General features: G+C 37.7%; 1 protein-coding gene across 1 annotated transcript in view; it reads left to right on the top strand.

Moving 5' to 3' along the window:
* The window catches only part of LOC107554460 (transcription factor COE1), a 123,533-nt gene that overhangs the window by 7,493 nt on the left and 95,770 nt on the right, over positions 1–20,270 (top strand). Inside the window, exons 5-6 of the mRNA XM_016236966.1 lie at positions 4,427–4,519; positions 7,492–7,560. Of these exons, the coding sequence (XP_016092452.1) occupies positions 4,427–4,519; positions 7,492–7,560 (162 nt within the window). The remainder of the gene's footprint in view (positions 1–4,426; positions 4,520–7,491; positions 7,561–20,270) is intronic.

Here is a 20,270-nt window from a genome sequence, read left to right as displayed (position 1 = left end):
TAAAAGCAGCATCAGGGCCTAATGAAAGCTTCACACACACCTCGGTACACCGTGCCATGCATGTTTCATGCGCTCCGTGGCCCTTCTTAAGGAGAGCTTTGTTCAGAAAAGTGCTGGGCTGGAACTGGTTGGTAACTCTGAGCTGTTGCTTGCCTGTTGCTGTGTGTGTGTTTTCTAGAGGTAAGCTTCGGGTAGATTCCTAAATAAATTTGCACGGGAGAGAGGGAGGTCTCGGTCGTTCATTCTGCTTGTGTGCATATTTTTCCTGTTAATTGCGGAATAGGGTGTGTTTACATGCCAGGAACACTTCCCCAAAGTATACGACATGCAACAAAGTGACACAAATCTCCTATATTATATATTTCCTGTAATCAGTAGCTGTTTGGAGACTCTGATGATGTCAGATAGTGTGTGAATTGCTGCTCTGTGCCAGGCCACATAAAGGCGTAATGCTACTCATTTGCAAATATTTACACACACAAGCTTTGAGGGCCTAAAGATCCTAGTGATTAAGTCTACTCATCTACATTGAAAATTTAAAATCTGTAGCAAAGAAAAAGCATTCAAAGCTACTATATACCACAATCTTAAAGACATTTTGGTTGCAACTTGGTGATAAAAAAGTGAGGATATTTGAAACAATAGTGTTTTTTTTTGCTTTTAATTAAACCAAAAGTCCCACATAGGCCATAAAACACTACTACACCAACAATGAAATAGATTTTTTTTTCCGATTGAATTTTAATTGATTTTATATTTTGGTTTCACGCTCTCCGAGTGTGAGTTTTCTTTAAATCTGAGCATAACTGAACCAAACCCACCTGAGACAAGACTGATCATAGTCTAAGACAAGGTGTTTTCAATTTTTCATTATTATTATTATTATTATTATTATTATTATTATTATAGCAGAATATTTTTACTGTCTGAAAAAAAACATGAAATAATATTGTATTATTATTATAAAAGGCCTATTTTTACTGTCTGAGAAAAAACATTATATAGTGAATACAACATATTGTTTATAAAATTAAATACTTATATTATTGTTTTATATAATTATCTTACTGAATTATCTTGAAAATATATACTTTGGTTTTAGCATATTATTAAAATACTCAATTTATATTGTATATAGTACACTATATATATTTTTGGCATACTATTAAGAGTGATGTTAGATGTATATAATATTTTTGTTAGGTTAAAACCCCCTGGTTTAAGAGACCAAAGTTCAGTATTACATAAACAACATGCTGCATTTTGCCTTTGCATGACAGGCGTGACGTCAGGGGCTACAGAAAAAACCCACCCGATGACGCTTCGTGTTGCGCTAGCTCGAATCCAGAGGAGGATGCACGACCATTGTTGTGCTTGCCTCTAAGGAGAAATTGATAAACTGTTTTCAGACTTTTTCCAGGCACTTATGTACTGTTCTCGGCATGGAGTTATTCCGAGTCTGTTTGCAGGGTCTTTGTGTGATAAATAGCTAGTCTTATATATGAAATGAATGTGTGGTGGTGTAGAGGACGTCTTTGTGTGGCCTGAACTGCTCTCTCTGCCTCCCTCTTCCTCTCAGAAAGCCTGCGGGGTCGAGGCTCTAGGCTCAGACAGTGATGCATGCTTGTGTGCTTTTAGAGGACCTTGACCCTCATTTCCGCAATGTGAAACCTAACAAACAAATGTCCCCGATCACCTATGTCCTCTAATCACAGCAATGACAGGAAATAAAAAACATCAAATATGAATAAAGTTTGTTCTTTTTTTCTGGATCTGATACTTTACTTATAAAACTTGTTTTTAAACAAGTGTTTCATGTCACATTGTGCACTTGTGAGGAAAACAGTTTTTCATTAGAACCATCAGCTGTATTTCTGTGTCTTCAGTTGCCATGGGTGGCATGTATATGTGTGTTCAGAGAGAAAGAGAGAGTGATTCATGGCAAACGGGTTTAAGTGTGTGTGTGTGTGTGTGTGACAGAGAGCAGCCTGTTAATAGGCTGCAGTGTGTGTATGTTTTGAGTAGAGTCACTGATTCACGGCTGTGGGGGACATCTTGTGTGGAATTGGAGGATGGAAACAAAGCTGAGGTTTTTGGATGAAGTGTTAGCTGGGCCAGATGGCTCGCTATGCTCCAGTCTGGCAGCCCAACTGCTTGCTGCACACATAAACATACACATGCAAATGCACAAATACATGCGTGATTGCATACACATGCATGGAGTCTCACAGATGCAGGCTTATGGCAGCTCACGCACATACATCTTTCCTAGAGGGCTATTTCACACTAGCTGGAGTACAACACTTCTTTCGAAGGACCTGTAATTAAGCAGTTTATCGGTTTGTCCTCCTTTATCTCTTTTTCAATTCACAAACATCTTTTCTCATGTGGTAATAATGGTGCTTTGCTGTACAATAATGTTTTGTGTTGCTGTATTATTAGCCAATCTGTGAGCCCCGGATGCCTGCGGAGGGTGGTCACTGTGGCAAGGGTGGTGCGCTATGATATAATAGGACAGTAATCTGCACAGTCCAACAAACACTACACACATAGTTCTTTTGATTCTCTAGTCTGCTTTTAATTAAACCAACGAGCAACAAATATTGGCCCTGAATGTTGTCAAGAGCATACAATGCAGAATTGTACAAGATTCAGAATTGAAGAATTGGCCTCTTTTCAGTTAATGGGAGTGAGTTGGAATTGAATTAGCCACACCTCACAGGAAGTTCAATTGGAATGACAGGAGAAGTGTAGTCTATCTACACTAGATAGACTATCTATCTATCTATCTATCTATCTATCTATCTATCTATCTATCTATCTATCTATCTATCTATCGATCTATCTATCGATCTATCTATCTATCTATCTATCTATCTATCTATCTATCTATCTATCTATCTATCTATCTATCTATCGATCGATCGATCTATACAGTATATCTATCATCTATCAATCATCTGTCTTGAAAAACTTTGCCTTTTTAGTTAAAAATGACAGCTACATGAATGTTCTTACATTCAATTTGAATCGCAATTCAGTCACACACATGTCCATTGTGAATTGTGTGCAGCTCTGATACAATTAACATCTAGCCTTAATAGTTTTTGTCGAATCTGAAACAAAGATATCTGAAGTAAAGATACTTTGTCAAATCTGAAGTAAAGATAAAATCAGTCGCCAGTTGTCAGTTACCAGTGATAATGATGTATTAGATTGGATCTTAAAGTAATAATTCACTCAAACATAAAAACTCTTGTCATCATTTACTCACTTTCACATTGTTCCAAACCTGTATGACTTTGGTAACACTTTATTTCGATTGTCCACTTTAGACATTCTATTAACAGTAAGTAACTTTGCAACTACATGTCAACTAGCAGTTAGCAGAGTATTAGTAGACTGTCTGCTTAATATCTTCTAACACTTTCTTTGTCAACTTATTCTACTAACCCTAAACCTACCATAACAGTCTACTCAGAGAGTTAGTAGACATGTAGTTGCAAATTAATGAGAATTAGTTGACATGCAATTGACATGTAGTTACAAAGTTACTTATAGTTAGTAGAATGTCTAAAGTGGACTATCGAAATAAAGTGTAACCATGACTTTTTCTTCTGTGGAACATAAACAGAGATAAACAGAATGATCACACTGCTCTTTCCCATGCATATAGGTTCAGAAAGTACCATAAAAATAGATAATTTAAGTAACTCTTTTGTGAAGAACACACAGAAGTCTTTATTCTTTAAGTCTTTATTGATTTGCAGATGTGCACATTCAAACTTTGCTTGTCGCCATGTTTGATGTCAATGACATCAAACACCATTGGTTCTCACATAACTGAACATGATGCGCCAAGTTTAAGCTCTCATAGAGGTGGTTAGGGATCGTTTTCCATTGCAGCAGGTAAGTGGACATTAAATTGCCCACTTTGAGCCTGGCTCAGTCAGAGATGGCCCACCCCATACAAGGAGGCTCCGTACAAGCATTCCCATGGTGCACAGGGCAGTTTTGATTGATTGATTGATTGGCTGAAACGAAAAGACATCTATGAAATTCAGAGCCCAATGTCTGGAGTGAGAAACATGGGACCAAATGAACAGAACATTCTGATAACAGAAATTAAAACCAACCTGATCATTCCCTTGCTGCATGAGATCTTTCAATGGCAGTCCTATGCCAGATGGAAGATGGGTCACGTTAACCGCCTATAAGTGCTGCAGTGTGTGTATGGCGTGATGTCATAATGTTTTTGTTTCATTGAAACGATGCAAACAGACATTCGATTATTTTCATGATAGGATTTAAACACTCTAAGTTTAACCCTAACATAAGTTAGTCATGGAAATTTGTGCATGCTCAGAGCGTTTACACCACAAGGAGAAAATGTTGTTTGTCAATTTTTCTCTAACCACATTTTTCCACCTTCTCTTGTTCATCAGGCAATTATCTATGAAGGGCAAGACAAAAACCCAGAGATGTGCCGGGTCCTGTTGACGCACGAGATCATGTGCAGGTGAGAAACACACACACACACTGTACGCCACACTCCTTCCTTCACTATTACACAATCAAGCTCTTGAACCTTCCCTACCCAGCTCTGCCCGCTGACTGTGAGAGCTTTACTTTGGCATCGTTTTGGTCTTGGCAAGACTGCAGACCACTGGATCCAGAGTTAGTGTGACAGGACTGAGCTTTCTGCTCACACACACACAGCTGTGTGTAAGCCCTGTTGTAAAATTAGATGTAAGGGGGAGGATAGATTAACATTATTATAAATTTGCTGAAAGTTCAGATCATTATTCTTTAATTTATCATACACGTCCGTCAAACCTGGTATAAACAGTTTACTTTAATTTAAGAGGGATGTAGTACATTTATATCAAGGCTCAAATTTAGAATTACGATGCACTATTACACAAGACACTCCCAGATTATTTTTCACCAGTCCAAATGGGATCCTGATAAACTTATGCCAGCCTGTTTCCTATCAAAGTGTTCTTTCCCAGACTCTGCCTCAGCCTTAGAAATCAAAGCTTGGCTTTGTCCAGAAAAGATGCCAGGCAGCATTTCTATTTTTGGAGGCTGATGTTTCAGTGATTGGTGGTTCTTATTTTATTTCTTGATGAAATAAATACAGAGACACAAAAATACACTTCTGTACAGTTCATTTTGTGTGCCATTCAGAATTGTAATTCCTGAATATGTACTGAATTTGAACTGAGCAATTAGGATGAAGAATTGCCATTTGAATAATACATTTTTAACCAAACTAATTTTAACTAAAAAGCAAAGTTTGTGAAGACAAACATTTTGTATAATTTTGAGGAAAGTGTAGCCTTGACGGTTTACAGAGATAGATGGATGAATGGATGATGTACTTGATGTTCACCCAAACATGAAAACAACATGAACAACTCTTTTAAACCTGTGTTACTTACTTTAATCTGCTGAACATAAATAAAGATGTTAGACATCTTAATTGATTATGCTGCTCTTTCCCATATAGATCCAAAATGTACCATAAAAGTAGATAAACAATAGCTTTTTTGTTAGGAACACACAAATATTTAAGCCATTAATCATTCATTTGCAGATATGCATATTTAACTTCCTATTAAATTCACATTATTGAATTGAAAGGGAGACAATTCTGAATTTTGCTCATCCATGTTTGTAGTGACAGCATAAGCAATGGAATTTTCATGAGATGAAAACTGAACAAAGACGGACCTAAAGTTAAGAGCAACCCTTGTCTCTCTCCCTTCCTGAATCTCTATCCAGGTCATCCACTTCCTGCTCTGCAAGAAAAAGAGAGCGAGAGAAAGCCATGCACCTTTAATTAAAATCAAAAGATAAATTCCTTGCACTTAAAACTGGGTTGTGGCGATGAGTCCTCATCTATATTTGGTTGAAGTGGAGAGCATTTGAACAGTTTTCTACTAAAAATATACCACTCATGCTTGGCTAATTAGGACAAGGAAAAACTCATTACTCAATAAGAATCCTCTTGTTATTCCACAGCTAATGAATGCAGCTTGCTTAGTTTTGACAATGAAATATGTGCAGGAGAGCCAAGGCTCTCTCGTTCTCTTTCAATCTTTCGCACCCTCTCACTACCTTTCTTACACACACACATGCACACACAGCCTTCTGTTATCGCACTTTCAAAATAGTCACTGATTTAAAGATGTGTATTGACAAACGCTTAGTACCATACGTGTCTACAAAGGCTCACCACGTCAGTTTTGATCTGCTACTGTAGGATAACACAGATCACGTCTGAAGCACATATCGCTACTGGTGCAGAAAGGTACCCTTAAGGTCCCACGTTTCATACCAGAGAGCTTTCCAAAAGCATGTGTTTCAAATGAGTAAACAACCCATTCTCGTCTCTATCTTCCTCCTTTTCTCTTCTTCATCTGTATATAGTGTTTTGATGCAGAGCCTGTGCTGAGAGAAAGGCACAATTACCAGTCTGCAATTAGACTGCTCTCCATTAATCAGGGCTGTTAATTGCTGTACGCCTTGCCATTAGCCATATGGTGCCGCATGGGCCTGCAAGCAAGAGACAGTGACACATTTTCCCAAACAACTCGCTCAGAGGCAAGGTTAGAAACAATCGCTCAAACGCAACTCTGGGCTCTTTATGATGGAGTTGCACATCCTCATACGCACGGAATGATGAGGTTTTGTTTGGTTTGTGTGGTGCAGATGAAACATCACAAACTTGGCCAGATTATTAAAGGCTGGGTGGTCACAGTTGGAGAAATGCTGTTTTTTTTTGTTTTGGGGGCTATTTTAGACCTGCTGTCTGTAAAGGAGCTGGACTAAGGGTAGTTCAGCTTTAATGGAATCAGTACGGGCCACATCCTGGTAATTATGTGCGGCAATTTGGATTTAATTTCTTCAAACGCAGCAGGAGGAAACGCTTGAGATTAGTATAGTGATTTTTCTTTTTTTATATATTATAGTTTTCATTTATAATTTAAAATTATTTATTTATAGAAGTGTTACATTATAAATATATTTAAATAAAACATTTTCTTTTGGGAACACATTGGCAGCACTTAATAAAACACACAAAGGCACCTTTCCCCCTTCTGTTCGACCTGAAATCCTTCCAGGATGTATGTCCCCGTTAAGTGCCCTCTTTAATTTTACCTCTCCTCCTCCTCTCTGCCCTCGTCTTCTCTCTCCATCACTAGATAACTGCCCTGTTATCAGCCACACTTCTAATCCTTATAACCATCCCTGAGCCGGGCAGTCTGTTAACGGTAATAACTAATACACAGGCCGAGAGGCAGCATATTGTGGGCCGTGTGTACAGCAGGAGTGAATGTCTGCCTTGTAAGAGCCAAAGAAAGACTGCTTTATAATTGCTACCTCTTCCTTCTCCACTGTGTTTGAGGTCAGTGCTGACATATGTGCAGTAACACCCAGGTTAACTGCTCTCTTCATATCTTTCTCTCCCTCCATCTCTACTAGTCGCTGCTGTGACAAGAAAAGTTGTGGCAATCGTAATGAGACGCCCTCCGACCCAGTCATCATCGACAGGTAAGAGCTGGATATCAAATGTTTGTGCGTTTCCCCATATTTGATAATCAAACGCCTTGATAGACAGGAAGTCCAGTGCAAGTGTTGAAAGTGGCGTGATTGAAATGTAGTGAGTTATGAAGGAGAACAGTTTGTCAGGGTAGATTCCATTTTTAATTTGACACAAATAACAAAAAAAGAGTTTGTACAGGAACTTTTTTTTTTGCTTTAAGTTTCCCTTCCACACCCCACTTTCCTAAAACAATTAAGACCCAAAATGAAGAAGAAAATAAATGTTTATATCTTTATATTCTATCAGTTTATACCAGTATATCATACCTTTCAAAAGTTTGGGGTCAGTAAGATTTTAGTTTTTTAAGAAATTAATACTTTCGTTTAGCAGGAATGAATTCAATTGATCACAGATGCCAGTAAAGACATTAATAATGTTACAAGATATTTATATTTGAAATAAATTATTTTCTTTTAAACTTCCTATGTATCAAAGAATCCTGAAAAAATATTGTTTTTGTAAAATATTAAGCAGCACATTTGTTTTCAACACTGATAAAAATAAGAAAGGTTTCACTGAATCAGCATATTAGAATGATTTTCATGTGACACTGAAGACTGGAGTAATGGCAGCTGAAAATTCAGCTTTGCCATCACAGAAATACATTTAATTTTTAAATATATTAAAATAGAAAACAGCTATTTAAAACTGTAATAATATTTCACAGTAATACTGTGTATTTGTAATGGGAAAACAATTACTGACCCCAAACTTTGGATTGGTAGTGCACAAACAAATAACAGACTGCACTTATTTTCCTATACAACCTGTTTTAATTCATATCAAGTTAAATAAGAGCCTATGTTTAATGCAGTGGTAGCATCACTACAGATATAATGCACTAAATAAATTCAAATCACTTTAAAACAAATCAAAATGACAAGTGTTGCTCTAAAACGGCTTTGTGAACACACTCTGTGGCTGCTCTGTATCACTATATACGCTCTATTGCTCAGTATAAAATGTTACAAATCAAAGGCAGCAAAGTTCAAAGAATTCACCATCAATGAGAAAAACAAGCATAAAAAAGCCTTCCTGGGACCAGAAGCCATTTGTTTGCAAGAGTAATTGTTTAGTGATCGGGCTAGGCTGTTTTGAGGCCCTGTTGTTGAGTATGTAGTGTGCTCTGAAGTGTGCATGTATGAATAATCAGCAGTGAAGATGTGCAAGACTTCTGGAGGCAGCAGCGTGTGCAGCGAACCGTGTCTCCTACTGTTTTTGTTTAAAAGATCATACAAGCGTGTCACGTTAATATTGAGGGAGAGACTATTACATTTCTGACTAGATCGTGCTGTAGTGCGAGCAAACTAAGCATGGATTTCTGCAGATTAAAGTGTGTTTAAGTGTCAAAGTTGTGTTCTCATCTGTGTGTTAATAAGTCAGTGGCCTGTGCTATCAGATGAACACAGCTGTAGGTTCACCACGACTTTGCCAGCAATAGTGTAGTGTGTGTGTGTTTGTAACAGAGTAAGAGAGGCTTCTACCTGGCTGCTGTGTCTGTGCGGCTGGCCCATTTCTGCTCCACTGGGCTAGAACGCTTCACAGCTGCAGCCCCTCGATGCCACGTGGCATCACCTCCACCCAACGCACACGCTGTCACGTTAATATTGAGGGAGAGACTATTACATTTCTGACTAGATCGTGCTGTAGTGCGAGCAAACTAAGCATGGATTTCTGCAGATTAAAGTGTGTTTAAGTGTCAAAGTTGTGTTCTCATCTGTGTGTTAATAAGTCAGTGGCCTGTGCTATCAGATGAACACAGCTGTAGGTTCACCGCGACTTTGCCAGCAATAGTGTAGTGTGTGTGTGTGTTTGTAACAGAGTAAGAGAGGCTTCTACCTGGCTGCTGTGTCTGTGCGGCTGGCCCATTTCTGCTCCACTGGGCTAGAACGCTTCACAGCTTTCAAAGACAGCTGCAGCCCCTCGATGCCACGTGGCATCACCTCCACCCAACGCACACGCTCACACAAACCCACTGCCCATCACTTACTCTTCTCAATTGTTTCCCTACATAAACTTTGTCTGAAATGCTTCCTCAGATCCTCCTGTTGTAGCTGTTTGTGGTCTGAACGGTTATGTTTCGGGTCTGGCTGAAGTCATGCAGCTGCACTCAAGGTCACCGCAGACCCCTTTAGGCTCAGGTGCGAGGGCATCGCTAATTGGCTGCAAATAAAAAAGAATTAGTAACAGTTTCCTATTAGTCATGTGTCTCTCCAAGCCGGGAAAATAGGTCATTTGAAACGAGAGGGGGGAAATATGGAAGAGTTTACTGGAACTCTCAATATTTTCTTGGCCGCATTCACATGGGGTTCCCAACAAACAAGGCGCAAGATGGAACAGAATCAATTACGGCAAGCACAGACGAGCGTTCGCTCCCAAATTCATCAAAAATATGATTTTGAACGTCTTCCTTCCCTTGAAGTTATTTAGCTGAATAAATAAGAGCTCATTAGTGTGGCCTTGTTTCAAAGAGCTGATTAGGTTTTACAGCAGTAATTAGCAAGGCTAGCGCTAATTCCTCTGGAAGAGTAATGAAAGTGATTTCCTAATTAGGTTCCTCTCATAAGATAGCACAACAGGCCACTTCAGCGAAACCAGAGGAATGTCAGGGAAATATAGCCAACTAACAATGCCTTATTAGATTGTTAAAAGAACAAATCTTACTCACAGCAGTGCGAGATGTGCGCTCATGGGACCAGGTTCGAGTTCTTGGACTCATTGGGAAGTTTTGAAAATCTGATTGGGGTCAATTGAATTACTCATGTGAAATTAAAACTGGCCCGCTAGCTAGCTTTCTTCTCAGAGGGTGTTTAGTTTACGTTGGATGGCTGTATCTAATCTCATTTTATGTGTAAATGTATGTGTCGTGATTGACTCCTCATCTTCTCCTTTTCTTCTCCTCTTTTACATTGGGAGCTCTATTAATGCCCCAGTAAGATTATTTCAAATACTTTAATCTGCTCTCATTGACACGGACACAAAAGCCCAGTGACATCTAATAGCAACCCTTTTCACTACCTCCTGTTTCATCTCTTTCACATCCCTTAGAAGCTCTCTCTCTCTCTCTCTCTCTCTCTTATTCTCTCTCTCTATTTCTTTCTCTCTTATCATTGTGTGTGTTAGGAATAATTGAAGCTCAATAAGCCATACAGTAATGAGGAAAGGTGTCGTTCTATCTCCCTGGGAACATTGCAGTTGATGCCTTCATCACCATGGATACACTTAAACACTGATAGTGATTTCGGAGTGCAGAAAGTTCAGAGTTCCCGCACTAACCGTGGGAGTTCTGTGGTCGTGAGCCCTGACCCCACTGGAAGGCTTCATTTGTGATGTAATCTTCAACATCTGGATATCCACTTCATGAAGAAATAACACAGCAAAGGAAGGAAAACACCACGGAAAGGGTTGATGTGCCCTTTCTCTGAATGTTTAATGGAGGTCTTTTGCTCGCAACTATGCTGCTGGCTAGATTTGACCTTCTAGAAGAAGACCTTCAGCTCTCATGAAAGCAGAACAGGAAGTAATGTTTCACAGGGTGCTTTCACAGAACCATTTTTGCTCCTGCTCTGCTAGGGGCTGCTCACAGAGGATGTGCTATTTTATTCAAAAAGAGTATGAGAATGCAATAGAACATATTTCTAAAAGTTAAACTTCTTTTAAAGTGATATAACGACTTACAAACACAGTGCTCATGGATTTAGATGCTGAACAACATCCATTTAACACTTGTTTACACAATTAAAAATAGCCCAGATAGACGCAATAACGAGTCTTTTGTGAACAGCCCCTTATGGTGCATTATGGAATGCTGCCAATTTATTTGTCATCTGCAGTTTGTTTAAAAACAAAATGATTATATACACTACTGTTCAGAAGTTTGGGGTTGAAACATTTTTTTTATTATTATTATTTGAAAAAAGTTTCTTATGCTCACCAAAGCTGCTTTTATTTGATCAAAACTACAGTAAATCATAAAAACTACAGGGAATGTATATCAATTATATAATATTATATGATTATATACAATTATTATTATTAGCATTTAAAATATCTGGTTTCTATTTTAATATATTTTAAATAGTAATTTATTCCTGTGATATCAAAGCTGAATTTTCAGCAGCTATTACTACAGACAAGTTTTTTTTTTTTGATGAATGGAAAATTAAAAAGATGAACATTTATTTGAAATAGAAATCTTTCGTAATGTTATAAATGCCTTTACTGTCACTTTTGATCAATTTAATGCACTCTTGCTGAATTAATTATTAATTTCTTTCATTAAAAAAAATCTATCTAGTCTGCTGAGCTATAAAGGAGCAACATTTGAGCAATAAAACTGCACCTCAAGACTGGATAGTCGGGAAAGAGACAGTGACAGGGAGCAGCATTATATTCTTGCAGTATTTTTGCATTAGTGGATTAGGGGGCTCTATTTCACAGAGCTGTTCTCTGAATCAGTGGCCAGAGAGTGATCCTCACAGGCTGGGGCTCCCATTGTTAACATAATCCTGTCCGGTCTGTAGACCTATTGTGTGGCAATTAAGACTGAGAGACTGTGGAGAGCTCAGCGTGAGCATGTGTGTGTGAGCCATGACAGTAATAGAGTGAAAGAAAGTATTTGCGTTAAACATGTTTCTGCCTTCTCTCCGAAAATTAACTGGCGAGTCTTTCACTCTAAAAGAGATACACAGGAAGTGCGAGTGAAGGAAAATTTGTGCGTTGGCCTTTAAAAAGTGTGCGTGACTCTCCAGGCTGGGCTGTCACAGCTGCTGAAAGGTGATGTGCTCTACGCAGTGACAATGTCTCTTCCTGGAGAGAGAGAGAGAGAGAGAGTGTGTGTGTGTGTGTGTGTGTGTGTGTGTGTGTGTGTGTGTGTGTGTGCACGTGCGTGTTTGTGTATAGGTGTATACGTGTGGCCTACTTAAGCCCAAACGGTGCAGGAATAATAAAAGGCCAAGCTCTGCTGTTCCGAGTTAATACAGGGTTAAAGATATGCAGCTCACTGTCAACAATCCCATCATCCGCCTGGATGATTCCCAAAGAAGAGCATGCACTCCTCTCCACTCGAGAGAGAGAGAGAGAGAGAGAGAGAGAGAGAGAGTGTGTTTGTGTGCTTGTGTTTGTGAGTCTGTGTGTATAGGTGTATATGTGTGGCCTACTTAAGCCCAAACGGTGCAGGAATAATAAAAGGCCAAGCTCTGCTGTTCCGAGTTAATACAGGGTTAAAGATATGCAGCTCACTGTCAACAATCCCATCATCCGCCTGGATGATTCCCAAAGAAGAGCATGCACTCCTCTCCACTCGCCCGTGCCTGTGTGTGTGGCCCTGTGTGTGCTGTCCTTACCTGACAACTTTACCATTCTGTCTTTTCTCTCTCTATAGAGAGTGCCCACTTTGCTTCTCTGTTGCACTCTCTCTCTCTCTCTCTCTCTCTCTCTCTCTCTCTCTTAAATTAAGCTTATTAATTATATTTATATTATTTAAACAAAGTAATTAAAACTACAATCAATTTACTGCTGTAAAACTGTGGCAAGTTGGTATTAGTTACCGCTGCCATCAAAATAAGACAAAGACAATTACAATTCTGAAAGTTTTATACTGTTTGAAATATGTTATGTTTGAAATAGATTCCATACACAAAGAATCTATCTCTGCAGCTTAATACAGGTACATTATCAACAAAACACATTTTTAAAGCAAATTTTATGAAAACATCCTTATAATGACTTAAAAATGCTTAATGGAAGCACAAAGATATGAATAAAATGTCCAAAATGTGCATAAAAAAGCACATTAAAATGCTTGCTGAGGTGAATATATATTTGATTCTGTAAGAATAAACACATACATACATTTAATTACTATTTATTTCTAAATGCGATGTGACTTTGCCTCAAAATTGCTTGAAAAAGTGAAGTTCTTCAGATCATGATTTCTTCATGCTTTAAACTGCAAGTAATTTTTATATTTAATAAAAATAAAAGTCAAAATGGCTTGACCGGTGGCTACAACTTGTCCATTTACACTATTAATAAAAAGTTTGGAGTTAGTAACATTTTCTAATGTTTTTGATAGAAGTCTCTCTTACTCACTGAGGCTGCATTAATTTGATAAAAAAATATTTATTTAGTTTAATTTAATTTAATTAAAAACAGAAATATTGTAAATATTATTACAATTTAAAATCGCTGTTTCATATTTTAATATATTTTAAAATGCAATTAATATTTCTATGATGGCTGAAATTTTAGCAGCCATTACTCTAGTCACATGATCCTTCAGAAATCATCCTAACATGCTGATTTAGTGCTCAGCTCAAGAAACATTCCTTGTTATTATCAATGTTGTTTTCAGATAGAAAGCTCAAAAGAACAGCATTTATTTGAAAGAAAAATATTTTATAGATTATAAATGTTTTTACTGTCACTTTTGATCGATTTAATGTGTCCTTGCTGAATAAAAATATCAATTTCATTTAAGAAAAAATTCCTTCTGACCTCAAACTTTTTAAAATTGTTGTATATTTTGTGTATTTTTTTCCCCTGTAACTGACGGATTGGAGCTCTTTAACACATGTGATGGAAATTCTGCTTTATTTGCAAATTCAGTTTTTTGCATAAATGACATTTGCAATTATGGATTATTTAGTCCACGAATTCATAGGTCAGAAACACATGCAAACAAACAGCTATTCTCTCTGCTTTACTCAGTGCTCTTTTATCTCCCTGCTTGACCAGCCTGTTTTTTTTGCACAGGGCATAAGGTTGTTTTTATATTTAATAAAAATAAAAGTCAAAATGGCTTGACCGGTGGCTACAACTTGTCCATTTACACTATTAATAAAAAGTTTGGAGTTAGTAACATTTTCTAATGTTTTTGATAGAAGTCTCTCTTACTCACTGAGGCTGCATTAATTTGATAAAAAAATATTTATTTAGTTTAATTTAATTTAATTAAAAACAGAAATATTGTAAATATTATTACAATTTAAAATCGCTGTTTCATATTTTAATATATTTTAAAATGCAATTAATATTTCTATGATGGCTGAAATTTTAGCAGCCATTACTCTAGTCACATGATCCTTCAGAAATCATCCTAACATGCTGATTTAGTGCTCAGCTCAAGAAACATTCCTTGTTATTATCAATGTTGTTTTCAGATAGAAAGCTCAAAAGAACAGCATTTATTTGAAAGAAAAATATTTTATAGATTATAAATGTTTTTACTGTCATTTTTGATCGATTTAATGTGTCCTTGCTGAATAAAAATATCAATTTCATTTAAGAAAAAATTCCTTCTGACCTCAAACTTTTTAAAATGGTTGTATATTTTGTGTATTTTTTTCCCCTGTAACTGACGGATTGGAGCTCTTTAACACATGTGATGGAAATTCTGCTTTATTTGCAAATTCAGTTTTTTGCATAAATGACATTTGCAATGATGGATTATTTAGTCCACGAATTCATAGGTCAGAAACACATGCAAACAAACAGCTATTCTCTCTGCTTTACTCAGTGCTCTTTTATCTCTCTGCTTGTCCAGCCTGTTTTTTTTGCACAGGGCATAAGGTTGTGATCTCTGGAAAGGCTGATCGGCCCTTCAGGCTAGTGCTGGAAACCCTGGCAGTCAGAGTCTCCTCCTCTGCTCTCACAGATAAGAGCCACGTATCAGCCAGATCACTGATCCACTTCACACGCTTTAGACAGAGATCTGACCCACAGGATGACTGATTAGCCACTCAATGCTACTGACAACACTTACTGATGAGACAGAGTGTGTAAGAGTAAAACAAAGAGAAAAATGTTATTTCACTCCAAGAAAAATAACCAAACTGTCTCATTTTCACACACTACTGGTGACACAGATTAGACTGGTGTTGTTTTAGGAAGCTTGTGTGCGGGTGAGACCGTGTGTTTGTGTGTGCTCATATGGAGTGTATTGTTGATGTATGCCATTTCCTCACGAGTGTGTGTGTGTTGATTGAGGAATGTCAGACAGGAAGTGCTCCTCCCGGGGAAGGTGATGTCACCGCAGCCTCAAGGTGGCTTCCTGTCTAGTTCTGCAGCAACAGATGCACTCTACTTTCCCAATCACTCCCTTTTTTAGCTGCAAGCTCACATATACAACTTATTAACATTAAACCTGATGTTTTCTCAGTCCACTCTGAGCAGCCTCAGATTTCCCTGTAAAGGACATGCTGGGAAAACATCCCCTCTCTGCCTCTCTCCACTGGATGTGCTCATGCAGGGACATTGGGGAATCCTATTAGTTCTGTCAACACACACACACACACACACATGGACACACACATACTCGAACAAATGATCAGCCACAGCCTTAAATGAAAAATAAATAATAAATAAAGTATGTGAACTTTATTTGTGAAAATACACCATGTATGTGTCCACATGAAGTATGTTTATTTGCTCTTGCACTTGCACTTCCTTACTGAAGACAAATGATTTTCTTTATCATTTTTTTTGTCTTTTTGATAACTCTAAATATTTTAATAAAATATTAAAGATAAAAATAACTTAATTGCATAAAATATTAAATCATTTTAATGGAACTTGTATTGAATTACAGAACGTTTTTGTTACCCTTGGAAAATTGTTTGTTTTCTTGCTTTAAGCAAAAATCTGACAAAATTGAGTGAGGTTCACACTCAATTTTCACTCTAAAGTAAATTGATCTTGTTGTAATGTTTTTTAGATATTTTCCTAGAAAAAGGAAAGACAGAAAAAGTCCAAAATAAGAATAAGATTTGTTTTGCATTAAACACATATATTGGTTTTTCTCTTCCATATGGTGAGGTCAATGAAGAATTCATAGATCTATATTTAGCATTGTGTAGTGTTCAGTGGGTGTGTGGATTTGCGTGCGCACTGCACAGAGGGAACCCCCGTGTCTGAAGTCCATTGTTGTGGTTTGTTGTGTTTGGGATGCACTTCCTGTGGTGAGAGGTCAGCAGCGCGCAGCCTCGGCTGGCTGCTGAATAATTCATGCCATTGACTTTGTGTCAGCTTTCGCAGGCGTGCCCAGGGATGTTTTATTCATTTATCTCATTTAGGGGCCCTGACTGCACCTGTTCCACCATTAAGCACCCCACTCATTTGCATTAGATGCTAATTTAGGCCTGGGTTCCCCTATTTTCATAAAATTTTCTTAGAAACAAATATAATACTTTACACAGTACATAGATTTTTATATGCACCATGAATATATGTGGTGTGAGTCTTAAAAATAAGAATGAAAGAGAGAAAAGAAGAGATTTTGTAACCATTAAGCACTCATTGTTCACTAATTATAGTTTATTGTAAAAAAGTGCCCCAATTACTGAAACTCATAACATTGGAAGTGTGTGAACACGAGTATGTGTGTGTGTTTAGAAGGTGTCAGAAGGAACAGACTTGCCCTAGAGCAAGTTAAGCACAGATGTGCCTTTTTATACCCCTTCTCTTTGCTCCCACCCTATTCCCTTACTCCACATGAAGATCACCTTTCTTTTAAACACACACACACACACACTGTCATTTCCCCTATCATCCATCTGTCTCTCTCTTTTTCTCTTTGTTCTATTTATATCCCCACAATCATGTCATCTACTGCCTATACTTGGCTATATATTCTCATTCAATTCAGGTAAAGACCATGGAAAGTATTATGTTAAATCAACGTAAATCAACCCATTTTACTTCCACACTGTGATGCAAATGAAGAACGGGGGATATTATTTACATTTTATTATTATTATTTTTTTCTATTTTATTACAGAATTATAGGAATTTGAGATTGACAAGTGCTTAGTTATTAGCTGTTTGGCTGTTGGTTAACATTATTTAAGGTTATGATGATTTTTTTTCTTCTGTATTGTGTCATACATCCAAGTAATGGGTTATCGAAAACGGAAAAATTTAGGACAGGGATTGATCATATAAGACTATAAATGTGCATTAAGAACTTAAATAGGGTCCATTTTTAAGACCTAATCACTTGTTTAAGCTCACCTCCCGTGTTGCTACCTTGAAGGTGAGATGTTTAGACCTCTCAGAGCAAGTGTATTCAATGGAGGACTTTGTATGTCTGTCCAGATCAGTCTTAGTTTGTGTAAACGGGTGTGTTTCATTAGTATCATGCAGAATACCAAGTCTTTTCAGTAGGTGACACTGCTCAAATATGTTTTTTACCACTGAACGTGCTTTTTGCTGCTGGACCCGAGTGTGTTGGTTGTGTGTGTATGTGTGTGTTCCTTACACTGTGCCTGCCTGGAAATTAATCTTGTTTGTACTGTCTGAGACTGACTACATTACGCCTTATGTCTACTCCTCTAATTGCTAGACCCTACACCAGCTCTGCCCAATAAAAATATCTATCTGAACTCTAAGCCATGCCCTGTCAATTCAATCTACATTGGGAACCATTAAAGGAACAGTTTACTCGAGAAAGAAAGTTCTGTCATCATTTACTGTACACACCCTCATACAAGCCACTATGACTTTCTTACTTCTGTAGAACTCAATAGAGGATGTTTGGCGTCCTGGCAGTCTCAGAACTAATGATTTTGAGCACCATAAAAGTATCTTGATGGTCCATATGACTCATGCACTATATTCCAATCCTGCTGAAGTTATACAATAGCTTGTGTGAGAAACAGAGAACATTTTAAATGAATCACATCATAGTTTTTCTTATGCTAAAACCCTCATATTTGAGGAGCGAGAGAGAGAGAGAGAGAGAGAGAGAGAGATTATATATAATTAATATGTATATAATATTAATTATAAATTGTATCCTACAATAAAAAAGAGTACTTTTATGTCTTTTTTTAGAGACCAGTGACGTTATAAATGGTGTTATATTGAAAAGAGTGGCGAGGAAATTCTGCTAAACATTGAAGAAAGAAACAGGTTTCAAATGACATGATGGTTAATAAATTAAGACAAAATTTTTATTTTTAGGTGAATTGTCCTTTTGAACATTTGTTGTTTGCAGTTGTTCACTGTTTGGCAATATAGATCTTAAAAATCATTAACAGTGATTTTAGTTTTTGGCAGTAAAGACAGGAGTTGCAGTAGCTATATAGCTCAGTAAGGTGGCCGAGAGGTCTATCACTAACACTAATCATTATCTTTCTCCGTCAATATACCGTACATCAGGGTTTCGATTACCAGCCTGTACAAACACAAGTGCAGAGATGATGAGTGCAGCCAGCTATTGGATTGTCATATCTCAAAGCACACCATCAGTACTCAACAATTTGATTGACATCCCGTACATTTGAACCTTAGGGCAGAGGATTGTGGGAACTGTAGTGTACAGTGAATTTGTGTTGGAGACCAGCAGAGTTGCTGAGTAGCGAATGATTATGCAGCCCTAAGGTGTTGATGGCTTCACTGGGCTGGCCTGGAGCTCCCTCCCTGTTGTGTTCCTGATGTTTCTTTCTTTTTCTCTCTCTTTCACCGTCTTTTTTTCCTGGGGCTGGGCAAAACTGCCTCAGGGGACTTTGGGTAACTGTGATTGACAGCCAGATGCAGGCAGAGGTCGAAGCTGCTTTAAAACGTCAATGGGCTTTCATCTTGTAGTGGACACAAGCTCTCTTTATACACACATGCTCGCTTTTTCTCTCTCTTTATGTGCTCAAACGCACGTACGTGCACAATCAACACGTATTATTGTGCTAATGCAATTGTAATACAATCTGCACTGAATTAGCCACTTACGGCTAGGGGTGCACAAGATCATTTCATGATTAGAGAGATTTTTTTGCACTGCTGAATGTGAAACAGTTTGTAAAAACATGAAATTTGATGCTGGCCAAAAAAATGTTGGTCAACCAGCATCCCAGCTAACATGGAACATTCTCATAACTTTGGCTACCGTTCTGGAAAGGTTCTCTCAAAGTTATAAACAAAAGTTTTCTAATGTTAACATAACCAAGAAAAAAGTATTTTAAACATTAAAAAAAAAAAAACTTGTTTTGAGCATTCTGAGAACATTCAGAAATAAAGTTTTTATAACGTATTGGAGCAAAACATTCTTATAACATTTTTTTAACCTGGGACGGTTCTTCTCATGAAGCTGGTTGACCACTGGAGACGCAATGGTTAAGCTAGTTAAGAAGCCCATAACATAAACTGGAAAAAGAAAAAGACTGACACTTCTGTCTAGCAGAAGCTGGTGGAGGCGTCTTTCATTATTCATCTGTTTCATCCACCATGCGAAATCAGATTTCAGTGTTTTAGTGTTTGCTGAGGAAAGAGGACCGCTCACTCTAAGAAAGATGCACCTCAGCCTCTCTGTCTCTGCGTCTGTGTCTGTCTATGCCACCCCGGTCTGGGCGTTAGCGTTGTATGAATTACAAAAGGTCTTACCTGCTGACTTACATGTTTTGTTAAGTGTAGTGCATGTTCTTGGTACATAAATGATGTAGTGCCAGAGAGCTAATGCGTATCTCTATTATTAATGTGCATATAGAAATAAAAATGCTAATCTTGTCCATATTAATCGCTTGAACGCTTTCCAGGTTGCCTTGAAGTCCTGCGTGAAGTGATGTCAGGGTCCACTTCTACACACAAGTGCTAACGTTATCATTCAGTGTTCACATACACTTAGAAACACACAATGAGAGAGAGAGAGAGAGAGAGAGAGAGAGAG

Source organism: Sinocyclocheilus grahami, unplaced genomic scaffold (genome assembly GCF_001515645.1).
Source record: "Sinocyclocheilus grahami isolate Dianchi unplaced genomic scaffold, SAMN03320097.WGS_v1.1 scaffold502.1, whole genome shotgun sequence".
Lineage (NCBI taxonomy): Eukaryota > Metazoa > Chordata > Actinopteri > Cypriniformes > Cyprinidae > Sinocyclocheilus > Sinocyclocheilus grahami.
Note: the sequence above shows the minus strand (reverse complement) of the source record. Positions and strands in the feature narration are given on the sequence as shown.